This window comes from Carassius auratus, chromosome 14 (genome assembly GCF_003368295.1).
Source record: "Carassius auratus strain Wakin chromosome 14, ASM336829v1, whole genome shotgun sequence".
Lineage (NCBI taxonomy): Eukaryota > Metazoa > Chordata > Actinopteri > Cypriniformes > Cyprinidae > Carassius > Carassius auratus.
This window is the reverse complement of record NC_039256.1, coordinates 15,895,906-15,915,106: the sequence shown is the minus strand read 5'-3', so window position 1 is coordinate 15,915,106 and position 19,201 is coordinate 15,895,906. Positions and strand designations below refer to the sequence as shown.

The window sequence follows — 19,201 nt, the reverse complement described above, 5'->3', positions numbered from 1 at the left end:
CTAGAATTTGGAAACAACTTTTGCTGTACATTCTGATCACACAGCAAACAAAGGCAATGTTTGTCTTCAGTATTTTGTCTTGTTTTTTATTTCAGTACAAAAGATGCTTAAATCAAGATACAATTATTTGAGAAGCAAAAAAAAACCACAAGATAAGTAGTCTTGTTTTCTGAGGAACTGATCAAAATGAACTGAGTTCAATAAACAAGAACAACCATCTGCCAGTGAGAATTGTGTTGTTTCAATGCAACTGAAAACAAGGTTTCGTTCACAAATGACATATATTTGTTGCTTAAAAACAAACTTTTTTTTCTCAATTTCTTAGAAAACAAGACAAATTTACTGAGGAACATATTCGTTGACAGTGTATGAAACATTTAATGCCCTGACTATGAATTTAAGACTCTCTGCTTTGTTTCAAGACATATTTAAGGTTTTTATTCATGGAAGGGGGAATTAAGATATTTTAAGTCCTTTTGTAGACCCACAGAAATGCTGAAAATAATGCCATCTGCCCCCTAATTATTATGGATTTTAAATTTGCTTTTGGAAAAAGAAAGATAATTATGTTTTTCTCTTTCCTTTCTATTTAGAACATGTTGTACAATACACAGAGGAAGCGAAAGAGATTAGTTTTATGTTTGTCAAAGCTTTCCGAGTTTGGACCTCTTGTAGTTTCTCAGCATCAGTGGTAACCTCATCCTCGGCACTGTTGTCTTAGATCGTCCCATGTGATTTTTTTTTATGTTTGTTTTGATTTCTGGGTCATTCTGTGAGACTGGTGCTATTTATGTGTAAAAATAACTTGAACAATGACTCGCTGATGCAGCTTTGAATGTGTCAGTATAGACAACACGACAAAAATCCTGTTCTTTTACTTTCATCATGAGGAAGCCTTTTTTGCCCTATCTCGCTCCCTGAGTTTTCAGATTTAGCAAATTCTGATAAAAGCAAAATATATCTGTATTTTTAGATTTTAGTTTACATAATGTATCGTTAAAAATACATTAGGTTGTGACTCAACCCAGGAGCATTATTGTTCTTTTTATTTATGTAATGAACTATTTTAAGTGGATATTTTCAGAAATATCAACTTTACATTCAAAACGGTCTGGTACCTTTCCGAAGACTATCATTTATTAAAATGATATTAATTTAGTCGAATGCAATGTAGTAATACATAAAGGCATACATAAATATTTATCTGATTGAATGCTTAAAATTCACAATTTCCAACTGGAAAAGGCTAAATGACCTCTATTCTAAATCTAAACAATGACTGGCCTTTAAAATCAGGCCACAGTTCTGCTGAGCTCAGACATTTTATGACCTGAATAGAAAACAAAATTGTCCTGGTTATGAATAATATGGTCAGTCTTTGATTAAATCTGAGTATTCAAACAATACATGAGTGTTTTCACCGCACCTCTGTTATTCTATCAAATCATAATGTTCATCTGCACTTCATTTTAATTTCACAATGCTTACATAAATGTGTTAACTCAGTTTTATACTGCTTTTGTTTTTCAGTTGAATATTAATGCTCTTCTTGACATTCTGTATAAATCAGTCTCATCAGACTTCCTCAGAAATGAAAAAAGAATCCATGGCATAATCAAACAGAAACAGATTTGCATTTTGAAAAGCATGCACAGAGTCTCAAAAAACCCGCTAAGACCTGTCCAGGTCACATTTCACCAAATAATCAAAAGACAGAAATAAGAAATGGTATTTTGCTGAAAGATAATGAAGCCTGTTTTTGACCATAAGGATGTTATTAGTAGTAGTAGTAGTAAGAGTAGTAATTTGGGAAATAACATTTCCTCAGCTGTCATGAAAGTAATGTCGTAATTTAAGTTAATTGTTAATCTTAATGGTTTAAAAATTATATTTGTTTGCTACAAGACAAATAATAATAATAAAAAAATATTTATAACATTTTGTATAATATTGTATATTATTATTATTATTATTATTATATAAAATGTTTATACTTTTTAATAAAATATTGTTAATAATAATGATTGTAATCACTAAAAACAGTGTGTGTGTGTGTGTGTGTGTGTGTGTGTGCGATTAAAATAATTTAGAATAATGTTAAAACAATAATAATAATTATTATAAATATAATAATACTTAAGTTTGATTGATTGATTGGTTGATTGATTGAAAAAATGAATTGGACATGTTCTTGTGAGATTCATCCAGTTCATCATTTCAGACTCATCTAGATCTGACATATCTCATCATACCAGACATGATCTTTCTGAGCCTTGTCTTTCATTTTAATATCTTCTGCCTACTTTCCAGTGAAAAAAAATCTTATCATGAAGAAATCTAATTATGCAGTGCACCAGGCGAGCCGTTTAGTGTGTGTGGTCTGTAGACTCAAATGAACCAGCGGTTGAGTCACGAGAAACATCAACTCTTCAAATCTGCTCCAAGCTTTCTCAGCTGCAGAAGAGTCTTCTAGATCTTTAAGAATTCCTCTGATTCCCCAGCTGTGTGCGCGGCGTCTAAACACAGATTTAAAGCCCATAGATGTAAAAGAAATACCTGCTGCACATCCTTCTGGAACAGATGTGCTTTGGAGGGCTTTCAGATGTGTGTGTTGTGAGGCAGACAGAGGTGGATCTGTTTATGACAGGGAACAGCCGAGGAGCAGGACTGAGACTGAGTGTCCGACCGATTTCAGGGTGAGACAGAGAATCGTGGTGACTTCCCTTCATTCAGTCAGGAAAACAGCATTATGTGGTGTTGGTCTGGTAAAATGCCATAAAGAGATTTTTGAGCATGATGAAGAGAGAGAGAGAACTTTGATGACAAACGGAGAAAACGGCGAGTTCAACTGTTCATGTTTCATCACCCCCATCTGTGCTCTTAGCTTTACTTGAATTAGTTTTTGCTTTCATTTTTCTATCATTAGGAATAAATGATGTATGTCTCTATTCAGACACTAACAATGTGTTGGTCTCGATCCACAGGTTTGATCTGATCGGATAATAAAATGCTATTAAACATTAAAATCATGCATCATTAGGAAAAAAGGGGCTTTTAGTAATGTTTGATTTGTGCAAGTTAACCACAAACATTTGCCTGTTTTAAAGAGTTGTTGAGATTCTTGGTGAGATAAAAAATAATAGTAGATCATATGCAGTAGACATGCAGTTCTGAAACATTAATAAAGCTTCAGTAAGACATGATGGGGTCACTGCAGATGCATGCAGTGTCACTGGTTTACAAGTGTTTCGTTTTAATAACATGCTGTTAATTGAAGCAAACATTCTTTGGAAAATTTCCACCATAGAATAACCAAAATAAATAAATGAGACAACTCTTTTTTTCAGAATTGTGAGACATCAACTTAAAACTGAAAGATATAAATTAAAAGCTGCTGGATATGAATTCAAAATTGTAAGATATAAATTTTAAATTTTGATATAATCTGAAAATTGTAAGATATAAAGTCAGAATTGTGACATAAGCTCAAAATTGGGAAATATGATGTCAGAATTACAAGATGTAAACTCAAAATTCAGGATATAAACTCAGAATTATTAGATATAATCCCCAAATCATAAAAAATGTATTTATTATTAATAAAACAATTATTGTGGCATAAGCTCAAAATTTGGGAGATATGAAGTCAGAATTGCAATAAAAATAAAATCAATATTGTAAGATACAAAGTCAAAATTAATCGAAATCGAAATTAAAAATGTAACTCAAAATGGCAATATATGAAGTCAGAATTGTGAGATATAAAGTTAGAATTTGTGACAAGATGAAAATTGTGAGATATTATGGTCAGAATTGCAGGATATAAACTCACAATTGCGAGTTATTAAGTCTGAATTGCAAAATATAAACTCAGAATTGTGAAATTATTAAGTCAAAATTTCATATAAACTGAATTGTGAGACAAAGTGTCACAATTTTTATTAATGACGTTCCCAATGCAGGCTAGCCTCGATCTGAGCCTCATTTGCGGACAGCAAACCAAATTTGTTTACCATTATCCGGAAGAGCAGAATGATCAGGTAAACTCTTGAATTATTATTGTTTTAATAGCGTGGTGAAAAATCTTCCTTAAAAAGTGCTGCATTATGAGCACTGAATATTCAAATGTGCATCCTTTTTTGAGTACTGGAGGCTTCAATGCACTTCCAGGCTTCCCAGAATTATGATAATGTGGGTGAGCTCTGTGCAGATCTCTGGTACCGTGGACATGCTGTTCCTGTTGTTATTGCTTTTTTCAGTTTTTTTATTCCAGCCCACTGGCGGATACACATACACCTTTGACAGGAGGTGGGTGTAAAGAAATCTCTCTGGAACAGCTTCCTAACTCCAAAACCACGAAACAATGCACAGCTTCCTGAGGGACACCAAATTACTTCCTTGTAATGCCTAATCGACACCACAGTCTGTCAGCTTGATGTTACCAGCCATGTTCATGTTTCTATCATTAAGTCTTCACTTTTAGTAAAACTATGAACTGGAAAAAGTAAATGCAATAAGTGCATTTGATGTAGTCCATATTAATCGCAGTGACAGATAAATAAATTAAATATAAAGTCAATGTGCTTCATTCTCATTACGCAGTAATTTAAGGAAGCAATCAAGTGCTCGGTTGAACTTGACAGGTCACTTCATTCCTTCATCTGTCACAGTCAGGCTCAGGATTTTGTAGGTCAGTGAGTAAATGTGTGCATCAGCAATTAAACATTCATCGGGATTCATTGGCGTAGTGCTAATGCTTTTGTTTTGTGTGTTCTGAGTTCTTTCTGGGTCACTTGAATATATATATATATACTTAATAAATATGAAGTTTAATAAATAAGATTGAAATTGGCTAATATAATAACATTTAAACATTTAAAATAAAATGTAAAAAAATTGTTTTATATATATATATATATATATATATATATATATATATATATATATATATATATATATATATATATATATATATATATATATATAATTATATATATATATATATATATATATATATATATATATATATATATATATATATATATATATATATATATATATATATATATATAATGGAAATGTTTTCTGAATATGTTTCTTAATAATTTTACAAAAATAATTTTTCAGGTCCTTTCTGTTTAGTATAATGTTTCAACTACATTTTGAATATCTGATTTTCTGATTTCACTGTGGAATTTTTATATTGTATTTGCGCAGGTGTGCATGTCTGTTTGTTGAAGTTCCGTCATCATTTTTTGATGGGCGAATTGCTTTTATTGAACTTCAACCACATTTTTAAATAAGAAATGACGAGAAGCCCTTCTTTACAGCTGTAGTGATTTGTCTTGTGTGAGAGGATGTTAAAAGTCAGTACTGAGATGAAACAGTCTTTTTGACTTGATTCTCACAAGGAACATCCAGCTCACATACGTAGAGGGAAAAATTTGAGCACAGTTTCAAAATTCCACTCTGATGCAGTCTGAATCTCTCTCTCTCTCTCTCTCTCTCTCCATCTACCTCTGCTTGTTCTTTCTGTCTGGGCCAGGCCTCGGGTAGATAAATGTAGCATGGCTTTGACAGCTCTCCCTGATGGTTATTTTTGGATTCCAGGAGAGACTAGCACTAAATGTTGTAAGAGAGATAGAGAGAGATATGTACCGAGATGCTCAAATGATGCTCCTGTAATGCAGTTTGAGCTTGATGTTCCTTTATCATCTGATTTTCCAGGAATCATTCTCAAGAAATGCTTTAAATTATTCTCAGAATATGTGTGTCAGAGATATGGAAGCTGCTTTGAAACCAAAGCCTGCCAAGATACATCATCTGAAGGAGATAAACAGTCCATTTGCAAAAGCACTGTTTTCATTTAATTAATACATTCATTCATTCATTCATTCAGAATGTGGCATTTTTTACCCCTTCAAGTGTAAAATGTAATTTTGCGTAAAAATGACTCAACTTTTGTCAGTCTGATCAGTTATGACAAAGAAAAAATTGTGGCTTATATCACATTATTTCTGGTTTATTTATCAAACTGGAAATGAAAGGTAGAGGCGCTGTTTGGAAACTATTACAGTTTTTTTTACAATCATTTTTGCTAAAATAATAGAAAATTTATGTCATTTTTCAAAACTCTAGACACAAAGCTCAAAACAGTCATTGTGTTAACACAGGCTGTCCAATGTTCAAAACTTTGGTTCAACTAATTTATTATGAAATACCATAGGAACATTACTTTAGATCACACACAAGACACCCAGTTTCACTGTTTAGCTTTTAGTACAATCAATAAATATAAATGTTCTATATAATATATAATCTATCTGTCTATCTATCTATGCTCTAGTCTAGTACATGTTGGTATTTAAGCTTGTTCCTACAAAAGCTGCAGCACTGAGTTACTGTCATTATACTATATATATATAGTTACAGTTAGTTGGTCGTGTCACTACTATTAGTTTGTTCATCCTCAGCACTGTTTTGTGGATGTCAGTGTGGGAGTGATGAAGAGAGAGAGTGAGAAAGAGAAACATCATCATTTGTTCATTTGTGTTGCTTTGCTCGTCAGTGTGTGTGTGTGTGTGTGTGTTTTCTCTTTGACAGCGTCATGTCACTGGGTCACACCCCCTTCCTCTTCTTCCTCTCTTTGCAGTGAATGTTTCTGTCCATGTTCATCTAGACTCTCGGGTATTTCCCAATTCATCTGACTCGCGGCTATCAATCTTTAATGAATTAAACATTAAAACAAGCACAGAAACTCTTATGAGAAATATATACCAGAGAAACTAAAAGACTCAAGTACCATAGGCTACCCACAGTTCCTCCAAAAACAAGGTCATTATTAGTCATATAATCACTACAGTACTCTGATATAAACAAATCATTATTTGAATTAAAATAAATGCTGACTGAAATGAAATATATATATATATATATATATATATATATATATATATATATATATAAAACTTGTTAAAAACAGTTAGGTGCCAAAGGAACCTTTTTTATTTTTAATACAGCTTAACTTTCTTAAATACTTTTTTTTAAATACAATTTTGACTAAAATCTAAACGAAAACAGAAGAAAATATAGATAAGAACATAGGCCTGTCTGAATAATACTAAACATTGTTGGTTCATCTGCACACATACAGTATATCTTGCACATTTCAGGCAGAGCCTTTTATATTCTTGCTAAATTTTATGATATAATTTCCATATAAAAAAGCTATATGTTCAGAGCTATAAGCTTTTATGTAACACTTTTTGACAGTTATGCAGGCCTCTAATTTCTTGACCTGAGCCGAGACACAGGGACAGTCATTAGCATGAACTGAGGGTTAAATGTCTTGCTTGGGGCAATAAATGACGTCACATTTAAATACCGTTTAAGCATATCAAATCATAAAATATGTGTTATTCTGTGTGAACTGTCTGTCTGAGTAATGTTGATTTCTTCTCTTTTCATGGCTTATATCCTTGAGCAAATGTGTAATTGTTAATGACCAGATTTCACTGATGTATTCTGACTTCTTTTAAAAAATCCTGCAAACTTCAGACTTTTGAACGGAAGTGCACATATTTGATTGAATTTAATTCATTATTTTAAAAAGGTTCAGCTGTTGCATCAAAGCAGGCCGTGATGTTTCATGTCTCTTAATGAGGCTGTAACCTGGCTGATCTCCAAGGAGTAAATTGCATCTCAGAAGGAAACAATCTCAGGAATCATTAGTTCACTAAACACGTGGATCGCTCTGCTGGATTTGGGGGTGAGATGAGTCACTCAACTCCAGAATGATCTGCAGTAACTTGCTCCACCTCTGAAACAACTTTCCTTTTACTGACAAAAGCAACATTAAATTAAGAGCTTTAATTTACGGGTTTGTTTCTTGTACCAGATGGACTAGTAATATAGATTATTGTGATGTTTTTATCAGCTGTTTGGACTCTCATTCTGACGGCACCCATTCACTGCAGAGTATCCACTGGTGAGCAAGTGATGTCTCCAAATCTGTTCCACTGAAGAAACAAACTCTACACCTTAGATAACCTGTGGGTGAGTACATTATCAGCAAATTTTCATTTCTAGGTGAACTATTTGCTTTAGACCTGCTATTATTTCTCAGGCTTAAACTTAAACCCCATGAGATCGAGCCGGTCTCACACAGTAAATGACCTCCAGTCTTGCATGCAGCTGTAAATTCACTGTGTGAATGTTTGTCATGGGGGTTTGAAATCCCGCAGCCTGCGTTCAGTTCAGTTAGCAGGTCAGTGGGATGCCCGGCCACGTTTCAGATTCAGACTCATGCCAGTGTGAGTTTGCTAACCCTCTCTCGGGCTCCCGATGAAATCAAGATTTTCATCCAAGCTGGGAAATTGGCTGGACTCCCTGTTCTTCTAGCTTCAGTAATGCATATAATGGCTTTGGACACCACTGTAAACTCTGAACAATTACTCTGGATGTATATTTATCTGGGCTTTTATTCAAAGTCTTTTTATTCAAGTGCATCTTTTGAAGAAAAAAATCACTTCGCTGTTTTATCAGCTTTGTTTGATTTCTGTTTGTTTAAAGTTTGATTCATGTTCAACCTTCTGGAATTATAAATTCGGAACAGATTTAATAACGATTGAAAAGCATGAGCATGTTCTTTCTCATAAATAAATCAACTTTGGGGTTAAGCCCAAAGCCCAAAGCTTATATAAAATTGTTCTGTTTTAGTTTAGAGATTTCATTAATATTTAGTTGCACCTTCTGAAGATATTAAATAATAAAGGCTCTAGCCAAGAATAATTGTCTCCTATTTAACACCTATTTAGACATCTAAACTTTTATGAAATGAAAAATAAAACCTGCAAGATAACTGCCTCTGAATTGCCATTGCTACAAATTGTTTACAAATGTCAACCGATGCAAAATAATTATGTAGTAATTTGATGCAACGTTTTTTTTTTTTTTTTTTTTTTTTTTTTTAACGTTAACCACAACTGCCATAATCATAACTTTATTTATGTATTTGTTTATTTTTTTTATTAATTGTGCAGTCAGTTTCAAGGGTAATGGTGTAAATGATGACAACATTGTCATTTTTGGGTGAAATATCATCTTTTTTGTTTTTGCGTCTTGCATATGATATTCCTCCTCTGACTGCTGATTGATGTGCATGCAGGGCCAGCGAGGGAAAGAGGGATTCAGTGGAGGAAATCCTGCACCCATCTGAGTCCCAGTCTCCCATGAGAAATTATTCCTGGCTCACTTGCTGTGAGCAGAAGCTGGAGATATACGCTCATACTGTAATTACAGGATGCATGGAGCATGACCTGTCAGACTGAGAGAAGGTATGAATGAATGGTGTGACAGAATGTGAGGGAGGGAAAATTAGTTCTAGTGAGTTAAAGAAAATGATGTGTTTGCATAAAAGGTGTGAATGTGTGTGTGTGTGGTTGTTTGGGGCTCATATTTGTCTGTGTACCTATTAACCATATTTTAGAGACAAATTGTATCCAAAACCTATCAAATTGTATCTAAAACCTATGGTAAATAACACGTAGCACGTCATTAGCCTTTTTTTGTATATATATATATATCAAGCTTGTATGTCTAATTAACATAAAATAAACATATTTCTACCTTCACTGGTTTAATGTTAACCCTATAGTGCAATAAGTGAATCTTAAATAGGCAAGACAAGCACATTCCATACATGATGGTAATTCAAAATGCTTTGTAAACAAAAGGCGGTCTTTAACTCTATATGTGATTCCTGATTTGTCCTATTTGTTTTACGATTATTAAATATGTCATGTTGCTACCAACCCACTTAGAACAATGAAGCAAGTGCATAGCAAGCCTGACTACCCACAACACACTGTGGCACAGACAAGAACCGCTCACTTTTACTTTTTTGCCTCAGGAAGTGTAAAAATAGTTGTAGCTTCTTTGTGAAATCTCCCTAATCTTCTGTTCTTCTTTCCTCCAGTGCCTCGGTCGCTCCTTCATCCTTCTCTCTTTCTCTCCGCACTGATGTGTGTCCACAGCCCACTCTTGAACCACCTGGAGGCCTGTGTGTGTGTGTGTGTGTGTGTGTGTGTGTGTTGTATAGTGGATGACAGGCGCTCTCACTCTCGCTGTGGGTCACTGTCAGAGAGGCAGCAGGTGTTACACAGATTCTCCAGCCAGATGAATCCACATTCTCATGCCTGTTTACTCATTTGATCAGTATTCATGGTTAATTCAATTAGAAATTCTGAATATTAAAATCAGGCTTTAAAAAGTCATAGGTCATAGTGTGTGTGTGTGTGTGTGTGTGTTTGTGTGTGTGTGTGTTTTAATATAAATTATATCAATTTTCGGAGTCATTAAAATTTCTAAAAATGAAAACCACTTATAATGTTAATCAGTAATTGGCAATGCAATAATTTGCACTCTTTCTCTGCCCCTTACATTTAAATTGGCCTTTTTTTGGCTGCTGTGCCTTTTAGACTTCTATATAAATGCCCCTTTCACATGTGAAATGAGCAACCACGCTCTGCTGTCGGATCCAATATAGTGTTTAACTGCTCCATCCTTCAATAACAAGCTCTGTGCAGAGCCTGAAATTACATTGTGACGCTCGAACTGTTAAGGTCACACAGATGTGACTATTTCAGGGCTAAATTTAAAAATACTCTTTTGTTTCAAAACATCAGGGAAAATTAGATAATGACCCCTTTGACCCTACTGTATTATATTAGATACACATTTCGAAGGCCTCTAAATGATGGACATGATCATTTTTTCAAAGATGCTTTCTGTCGTCTAAATGATAGTTTAGACTTTTTTAATAAGTAAAAAGCCTTTTAGTGTAATTGTACAAATGTGCATCTTCAGCTCATATGCATCTTTGTTACCGACTTTTATCAAGTAAATATAAAAATAACTTTGATATTGTTAGTAGTATTTCAAGAAATTTCAACACTGGATTTAAGAGACTCAGCTATTGCTTATTCAGTCATATTTTTTGGGGGAAAATTCAAATATGATCATTCAGGCTTTTGTGGAACGTCTGTTTGTTCATCTCTCCTTATGTTTTCATTATTAAAATAAGCATTTCAACATTATCTTACTAAGACTAAGATATAGAGTGACATAAAAGCCCGGTGTATCAAAAATGATACTCAACAAAAATCACATATGCATATTTTATATATATTCTGTAAAATCCATTCCCACAGTGAACCTTAAACTTAATGCATTCAATACCAAAGAAACAGTTCTGATCTGAAGTGTAATCAACTCTACTAACCTTTGTAACCATAAATCTATAAATCAAATCACTTTGATTCATGACTGTTCGCGTTGGATCATTTTGTTTGGAAAGGTTTTTGAAACAGTCTATACATTAGTTCAGAGAGAGAGAACTCATACAGGCTCATGAAAAAATATTATGCACAATTGAACAGTTTATGCTTTTTATATACACTAGTGTGATTGCCAAGAAAAATGATTTTGTATTTGACAATGATAAATTACATTTAGTCTGATTAGTGCAGCACAAGCTGCATATTTTGTCCATGTATGGGACAGTGTCTGCAGAATCGAAGAGGCTTTAAGATTCATTTCCTTTGATTTGTGTGTGTGTGTGTGGGGGGGGGGGGGGGGGTATTTGTGACTCATCTTCAAATGTGAGTCACAAATACATGATCATCAAGCTTTTAAAGAATGTTTATGTGTTCATCTATTATTCATCATTGTTTTGCATTGAATTTTACGTTTCCTAATTAAGTCAAACTTGCTTGCTTGAAATATCCAAGTCTTAGGCCACGGTTCTCAGCTGGAAAAGGGTGGTTTCTCTTGAGGAGGAGAGCTCCAGCCTCAAGTGGAGGAGTTCAAGTGTCTTGGGGTCTTGTTCAGGAGTGAGGGAAGGATGGAGCGGGACATTGACAGGTGGATAGGTTCAGCTTCTGCAGTGATGTGGTCGATGTACCTGTCTGTCAAGGAACTAAGCTGCAAGGCGAAGCTCTCGATTTATAGGTCAATCTGCATTCCTTTAAGAATGATTGCAACATTAATTTACATAAAAAAAAAACTTTAGGATTTTGCTTCCTGATTTCAGAAACCCATCTGCACACCACTGGTCTCTAGCTATGGCTCAGGTGTGAGAGATTTTCTTAGAGAGTTTAATAGTTAGGCTCTAAGTTCAAGCACTAGTAATACTGCTGCTTCTTTTAGCACTTTATCATTTGTGTCAGTCTTGAGCAGCTGGTTTTGATGAAGTTGTGTCTTGACCTGCTCCTCACTGTCAGCACCTGTTCACATTGTAATGATGTGATTCAGTGAAGCGCTTGGCCTCAGTGCTGTGTCATTTTCAGGGCAGAACTGTCTCTAACAGTTTACAGTATGTAGCCTATACTGTTGAAGAATCTGGCTTCAAATAGAGGTGGTAAAAATGATCTAATTTCTGTTTAAACATTAAAAGTTCTTCTAACATGTACATATGCATCCATACAGTATTGCATGTACAGTATACTGACTTACACATACATTTAAATGCTATTTATTCATGATATTTGTTGTTATGGTTTCACTCAGTTTTATTAATTTGATTTATAAGTTTACAAGTTTTTGTAGGCCTGTGTTAATTAAATATAGCCTACTCTAAACATGTTTTGTTTTATATGTTTTATATATATTAAATTAATTAATTGTACTTACTTCAAGAATTTGTTCAAAACTTGTCCAAATATTGTCCCAAATTTCCAAATTGAGTCATGTGACCAAATGTGTGTGTGTGTTGAAAGTTAATCAAATAAATTTGTTTATTTAAATGTAGCTAAAATAAATTGAGTGCAACCACTCACCTTAAAAATGTTTTAGTAAATGTGCAGTTTTTGAAAATTCCTAAATGGTTCTTATCTTGAAAACGTAAGAAGAAACTTGAGGTATTTCTAAAAAGACGATAACTTGAATTGTAGTGCTGTTAGTCATGATAGGTTAGATACTAGGTCATTTTTATTAATAGCTTGAATGTATTTTTATTTTTATATTTTCTCTTTTAATTAAAATTTTTGTTGAAGTTTTACTAATTTTGTTTTGTGTTTTTGGTATTTTTTACTATTATTCTAAATATGCCTACATTTTATTCATTTTAATTTCAGGTTTCAGGTTTTTTTCCAATGTAAACCTATATTCCGGGGCTCACCCCTGGATGCCCTGTCAGTTCACCCCAAAATCAAAAAGAAAATAAGAAATACAGTTTGCAATTATTATAATTAAAAAGCATCCTGTAAAAACAAAAACTGTGACTGGTAACTTTACATGACAACAAGACGGACTCGGTTGTTAACCAGAAAAAGCTTGCTGTGAAAATAAGAGTTTATGGTTTAGTCAAAGTTCTGGCTACACGAGAGCAATGAGCTGTAAGTGTTTCTAGCACCCAGCCACAAATAAAACAGCACTTCTTTTCTCAGCATGAACACAAGAGTGACAGGGGTGTATTAAGATAGGAAACAGCTTTCAAGTTCAGGGAAGCATCACTGGTGTCAATGTTACAAGGGGCTGAAATAACAGAGCTCTCTGGACTGCCATTAATTACATCTGTTTCCCGTTTCCTCTGCCAGTGCCATCACGCCCGGAGGTTAAATGTCACTGATAATTGGTTTCTTTTACATCACATGAGTTGATAATACACTTCGAGGTCCTGAAGTATGCATCTTGGTGCATGCTTAATATTTTATAGCTATTTGATGAAGAAGGTCTGGACGTTTAGACATACAATACACAGCTGCCACAGAGACAGTGTTCCTCTATTCAGATGCCTAAACGAGAACACGCTTCAAAACAAGTCAGTCTCTATCTAATGCAACGGCTCTCTCTAGTGGACAATGGAGTTAAACTATTTATGATTTATTTTGATTGTTTATGGCGTGTGCTAAGGTTGAATGTGCGAGGATTCCGGTGTTATTAGCATACAGTTATTTTTTTGCTTTACATTGAAAAATGATATTTATTATCAGATTATTTGAATGGATTAAACACACTGTTTTGTAGCGTATTCATTTTTAGCGTTTAGTGCACATTGGTAGTGCACTTTGGTATTGTTCTTGTTATTTTCTAGCTGCTAATGAACCAGAAGTATCGCACATTCACCACAAAAAATAAATAAATTAAATAAAATATTAATAATAGCTTAAATTTGCGCTGCATAATAATAATAATAATAATAATAATAATAATAATAATAATAATAAAAACAGTCCTGAATTTGCTTTCAGAAGGATCTTGAAGCATTATTTGGCCCTTTAAAACCAATTCCAAACAGATGTATAACCCATATTCTAGAAAAGTTGGAATGTTTTGTGAAATGCCACAAAATGAAGAATATGTTATTTGTCTTTCTGTTTAGCCCTTGTTCAACTGGCTAAAGGATAAAAAAAAAAAAGATAAAGAAGTTGGTTTTCACTCCCAACTTAATTTTTATTTTGCAAATATAAACAAATTTAGATTTTGATGGAGACAAGTTTTACAGTCTGTCACATTAACTTTCTTTTTAATTACAGTGTTCAGTTGTTTGGGATTTGAGGATAGTAATTAGTTTTAATTAGCGTCATGTCTGGAGGATACCATCTGCCATCCCTACAGTGAACCAAGGTGGTGGCTCATCATGCTGTGGAGATGTTTTTCAGAAGTGTGATCAGATGAATGCAGCAATGTACAGACACATCCTTGATGAAAACATGCTCCAGAAACCTGCTCTGGACCTCAGACCGGAGCGAAGGTTCATCTTCCAACAGGACAATGACCCTTAGCACACAGCCAAGATAAAGGAGTGTCTGGGACAAGTGAATGTCCTTGAATAGCCCAGCCGCCAGAGCCCAGGCTTGAAACCCATTGAACATCTCTGGAGAGATCTGAAAATGGCAGTGCACCGGAGCATGAGAGGTCCTTCAAGAAGAATGGGAGAAACTGCCCAAAAATAGGTGTGCCAAGCTTGTAGCATCATACTCAAAAACACTTTAGGCTGTAATCGGTGCCAAAGGTGCTTCAACAAAGCATTGAACAAAGGCTGTGAATACATATGTACATGTTTGTTTGTTATACATTTGCAAAGGTTTAAAAAAAATACAAATAAAAAACATACATGTTGTCATTATGAGGTAATATTTGTAGAATTTTGTGGGAAATAATGAAATTTTAATCCATTTTGGAATAAGGCTGTAACATAACAAAATGTGAAGCACTGTATAAATACTTTCTGGATGCACTGTATGCTGTTCTGATTTATATTCAGCTGGAAAGAACAAGTGGGTAATCATTTTCAGATATTTATCCAAAGTGATTTACAATGTGACAACAACCTGAGGCTATAGACACCTACACACTATGAAATATTATACTGCGTTTTACATACAGCCTATACTGTATGTAAAACAACTTAGCATAGTTTTCTAATGTTAAGAAGATTAATTTGCATTAAGCTCCTGTTATGTCAGTTCACTCCCTACAAACACACACATGTTACGGTCATGTACATTCATAATATATGGAGATATATTGCATTTCTTGTCACCTAAACTCATAGTTTCCGGTTTCCCCTCAGGCATCAAATTACAGTATTTACAGAGTGTCACAGTTACACAGATAGAGACCAACCAAGAAAGTCTTTCTATAATCTGGGATTGTTTAACCTAAATTTACTCAGTAATTCAAAATGAAACCAGGAAAAGGTTCTGATTCGTCTGTAGGTCATGCTGTTCCAGATAAGCCAAATAAGGGAGCAAAGGTAAACAGAAAACAAATTCTTAGGAATTCTTAATGTCTATTCTTCCAAGGAAAGACAACAACAGTGCAGACATGCGCTCACACAGATTGATTCAGCCGTTCTTTGGAAACCTCATGCACTGGCATAACTCGTTTTTTTTTTTTTTTTTTTTTTTTTGATTGACATCACAGCCCTGCCGTATTTGAATCTCTCCTCCACACTCCAGTGAAGAGAAAAGCAGGTTCTCACCAGCTAAAAGACTACGAAATGGCAACTCAGACGTCTCACTTTGAGGAGAACCTCCTGTGCCCTGTTTGCCGTGACATCTTCAGAGATCCCGTTCTCCTGCTGTGTTCTCATAGCTTTTGCTGGGCCTGTCTGGATCAGTACTGGGAGCTCAGCGGCTCACAGATATGCCCTGTATGCCGGACAGACTGCTGCATGGACCGTCCTCCATGCAACCGCGCTCTGAAGAACCTGTGCGAGATCTTCCTTCAGGAGAGAAGTAGGACTGTGTCAGCGGAGCCTGAGTTATTCTGCAGTATGCATGGAGAGAAACTTCAGCTCTTCTGTGTGGAGGACCAGCATCTCTTGTGCAGTGTGTGTGTGACTGATGACATGCATGTTAAACACACATTCAGACCTGTGGATGAAGCTGCAGTGGCTCTCAAGGTACATTATCCAAATGCTTTTTAAGAAAAGTATTGCTTTACATTTACTTTTTAGTTTAAGTTTAAGATATTTTAAGAGCATATCATTTTACTTTAACTAATATTCATAAGCAGTTAGAAAATGCTAAAAAAAAAAAAAACATATTGTACTCATTTTTAGCCCTGAATATTGGGAAAAAATTTTTTATTTCCGTGTTACTTTTCAGGAGGTGTTCAAAACAAGCCTGAAGCCTTTGCAAGAGAAGCACAAACTCTTGAAATTAGAAAAATTCATCTGTAATCAACGAGTGAAACGCATCAAGGTGAAATCAGCAGCTGAAAAACCTCTATGTTCTGCAAAAATGAGTAACAGTTACGTAACGTTTATCTTTGTAATGTGTTGCAGAATCAAGCTGAGCAAACAGAGGCACATATTAAGAAGGAGTTTGAGCAGCTTCGTCAGTTTTTGCGTGATGAAGAGGCGGCCAGGGTAACAGCCCTGAAGGAGGAAGAGGAGCAGAAGAGGAAGCTGTTAGAGGAGCAGATGATAATAATTAACAGTGAACTCTCTTCTCTGGTAGAAAGAATTCGGATCACTGAGGAAGAGATAGAGACCGACAACATCTCATTCCTGCTGGTACGACCAACTGTTTATTATTCTTTCTAACCAGGAGCCATTTTTAAAAATTATTATTATTATAGAAATGTAATATATTTGAATTTGAAATATTTTTTATTAGATGTATTTATTTGAATAATAGTCAAATATGAATCATTTAGTTATTTGAACAAAAGCACAATAAAGACAGTATTATAATGAAAAATTATTGCAATTTAAAATGAATCTTTTCTATTTGAATATACTATTCTTGTGATCAAAGCTGATTTTTTCAGCATCATTACTCCAGTCATCAGCGTCACATGATCCTTCAGAAATCATTCTAATACTAATTTGAATTCTGATTTTTTTTTTTAGCATTTATCAATTTATAACTATAAACTTTTATGATTATTTCATTATAAGATTTGTTTTTAATTACAATGTCTCTTGGTCATTTCCATGTAAATCCATCTGAAGAAGTACAAAGGCCCACCTGAGAGGTAAGTGTTTGCTTTTTTTTAACACTGTTTTGATTGTGACCCAAAATAACACTGAGCACTGACTGAGGGTGTTCTTCCAGCACTCAGTGCCCCACTCCCAGTCCAGAGAAGCTCCCAGAAGAGCTGATCAATATGGCAAAGCACCTGGGAAATCTGAAGTTCAGCGTGTGGCAGAAAATGAAGTCTGCAACTCAATACAGTGAGTCTCATGAATCAATGGTTCCATGAAGAACCTTTAACATCCATGCAATCTTTCCATTCAACAACGTTCGTCATTGTGGAAAAGGTTCTTTAGATTTTTTAAACACCATTCTCACTAAGAAAAATAATATTTTATTTGTTCCACCATGGGATAAAAATAAATAAATAAATGAGGTAATTAGGGCTTTCTCTCTCTCTCTCTCTCAATTTTAGGTTTACTACTCACAGTAACCACCCCCCCACCCCCCCTCATTTTTATAATTATAGTATATCATAATTCTGATTTTACATCTTGCAATTAGTAAAATATATATATAAAAAAAATATATTATATATATAAAATATATATATTATATATATATATTTATATATATATATATATATATATATATATTATTATTATTATTATTTTTATTATTATTATTATTATTATTATTTATTTATTTATTTTTGTGGTGGAAACATGCTTCTATACTTTTAAAAATGATATTCACCAGTTGGCCCTTGGGAAACCAAAAATGGTTCTTATATTGCATTAGTATAAAAAAAAAAAAAAAAACCTTTGGAACCATATTTCTTAAAATGTAGTCTAAAATATATCATAAACCTATTTAATTTATGTGGAAAGCAAATGTCAAGAAATCCTCTTCCATCTGTAGTTCCTGTAGTCCTCGACCCGAACACGGCTCACCCATGCCTGCATCTGTCTGACAGTCTGAGTGATGTGAGGTTTGGTCAGTGGAGTCCACAGGCCTTGGGTTACTCAGACAAACCTGAGGGCTATACGAGCGTCCTGGGCTCTGAGGGCTTCAGCTCTGGGACTCACTACTGGGATGTCGAGGTCGGTGACAACAGCACCTGGGCCTTGGGTGTGATTTCAGAGTCTGCCATCCGGACTCGAGACAATCTGCCCAGTTCTGGTCTGTGGCGCCTGGGCTTTCACAATGGCAAATACGGACAAAGCCTTTCAGGGGAGTTCCTCACGCCGCTCACTGTGAATCAGAAGGTCCAGCGCGTCAGAGTCCTCCTGGACTGGGACGGAGGGCGCGTGTCGTTCTTCAATCCTCTCACCAGCACGCATCTCCACACCTTCACACACGCTTTTAGCGAGAAAGTGTTTCCGTACTTCTGTAACGTGTGTTCGTCTCAAGCTCTGCGGATCTTGCCGGTAGAAATGGCTCCAGCAGGACCGGACGTACAGAGATTTTCTGCATTAACCAGCAAAATAGAGAAGTAAAAATCCTGCTGATTTTCTATGCAGAAAGAGAAAATGAATGGAAAATTTCAATATAATTTTTTTCCCCAATACATCACTGTGAAAGGACATCACTGTGAAAGCTGCTGTGGTAGGCAGAGCTTACTGTATATTCAAAAGATGTAACTGTGAAATCTGCTGTGATAATTAGTTTCACTTTTACTTTTACTGACAAGAAGTAAACATAGTACACACACACACAATCATAAGACAGCACTCTGGAAATTATATTAATTATGTGATGTAGGATTTTCACGT

At 34.7% G+C, this 19,201-nt stretch overlaps 1 protein-coding gene and 1 long non-coding RNA gene across 2 annotated transcripts; both read left to right on the top strand.

The window, feature by feature from the left end:
- Positions 1–8,020: 8,020 nt before the first annotated feature.
- Positions 8,021–10,286, top strand: LOC113114483 (uncharacterized). The gene is made up of 3 exons (XR_003293743.1): positions 8,021–8,055; positions 9,167–9,335; positions 9,977–10,286. It is a non-coding gene; the product is annotated as an uncharacterized LOC113114483 (long non-coding RNA).
- Positions 10,287–16,003: 5,717 nt separating this feature from the next.
- On the top strand, positions 16,004–18,925 carry LOC113113307 (nuclear factor 7, brain-like). Its single transcript, XM_026279430.1, has 6 exons — positions 16,004–16,408; positions 16,614–16,709; positions 16,793–17,023; positions 17,465–17,487; positions 17,568–17,686; positions 18,348–18,925. The coding sequence occupies exons 1-6, from the start codon at positions 16,004–16,006 to the stop codon at positions 18,923–18,925; spliced, it is 1,452 nt and encodes a 483-aa protein (XP_026135215.1).
- Positions 18,926–19,201: the final 276 nt, after the last annotated feature.

Excerpts from the sequence above, each read along its gene's own strand:
- LOC113113307 (XM_026279430.1), top strand. The coding sequence starts at position 16,004 with ATGGCAACTCAGACGTCTCACTTTGAGGAGAACCTCCTGTGCCCTGTT. Across the intron at positions 17,488-17,567 it reads TACAAAGGCCCACCTGAGAG|CACTCAGTGCCCCACTCCCA; the intron begins GTAAGTGTTTGC and ends GTGTTCTTCCAG. Across the intron at positions 17,687-18,347 it reads GAAGTCTGCAACTCAATACA|TTCCTGTAGTCCTCGACCCG; the intron begins GTGAGTCTCATG and ends TTCCATCTGTAG.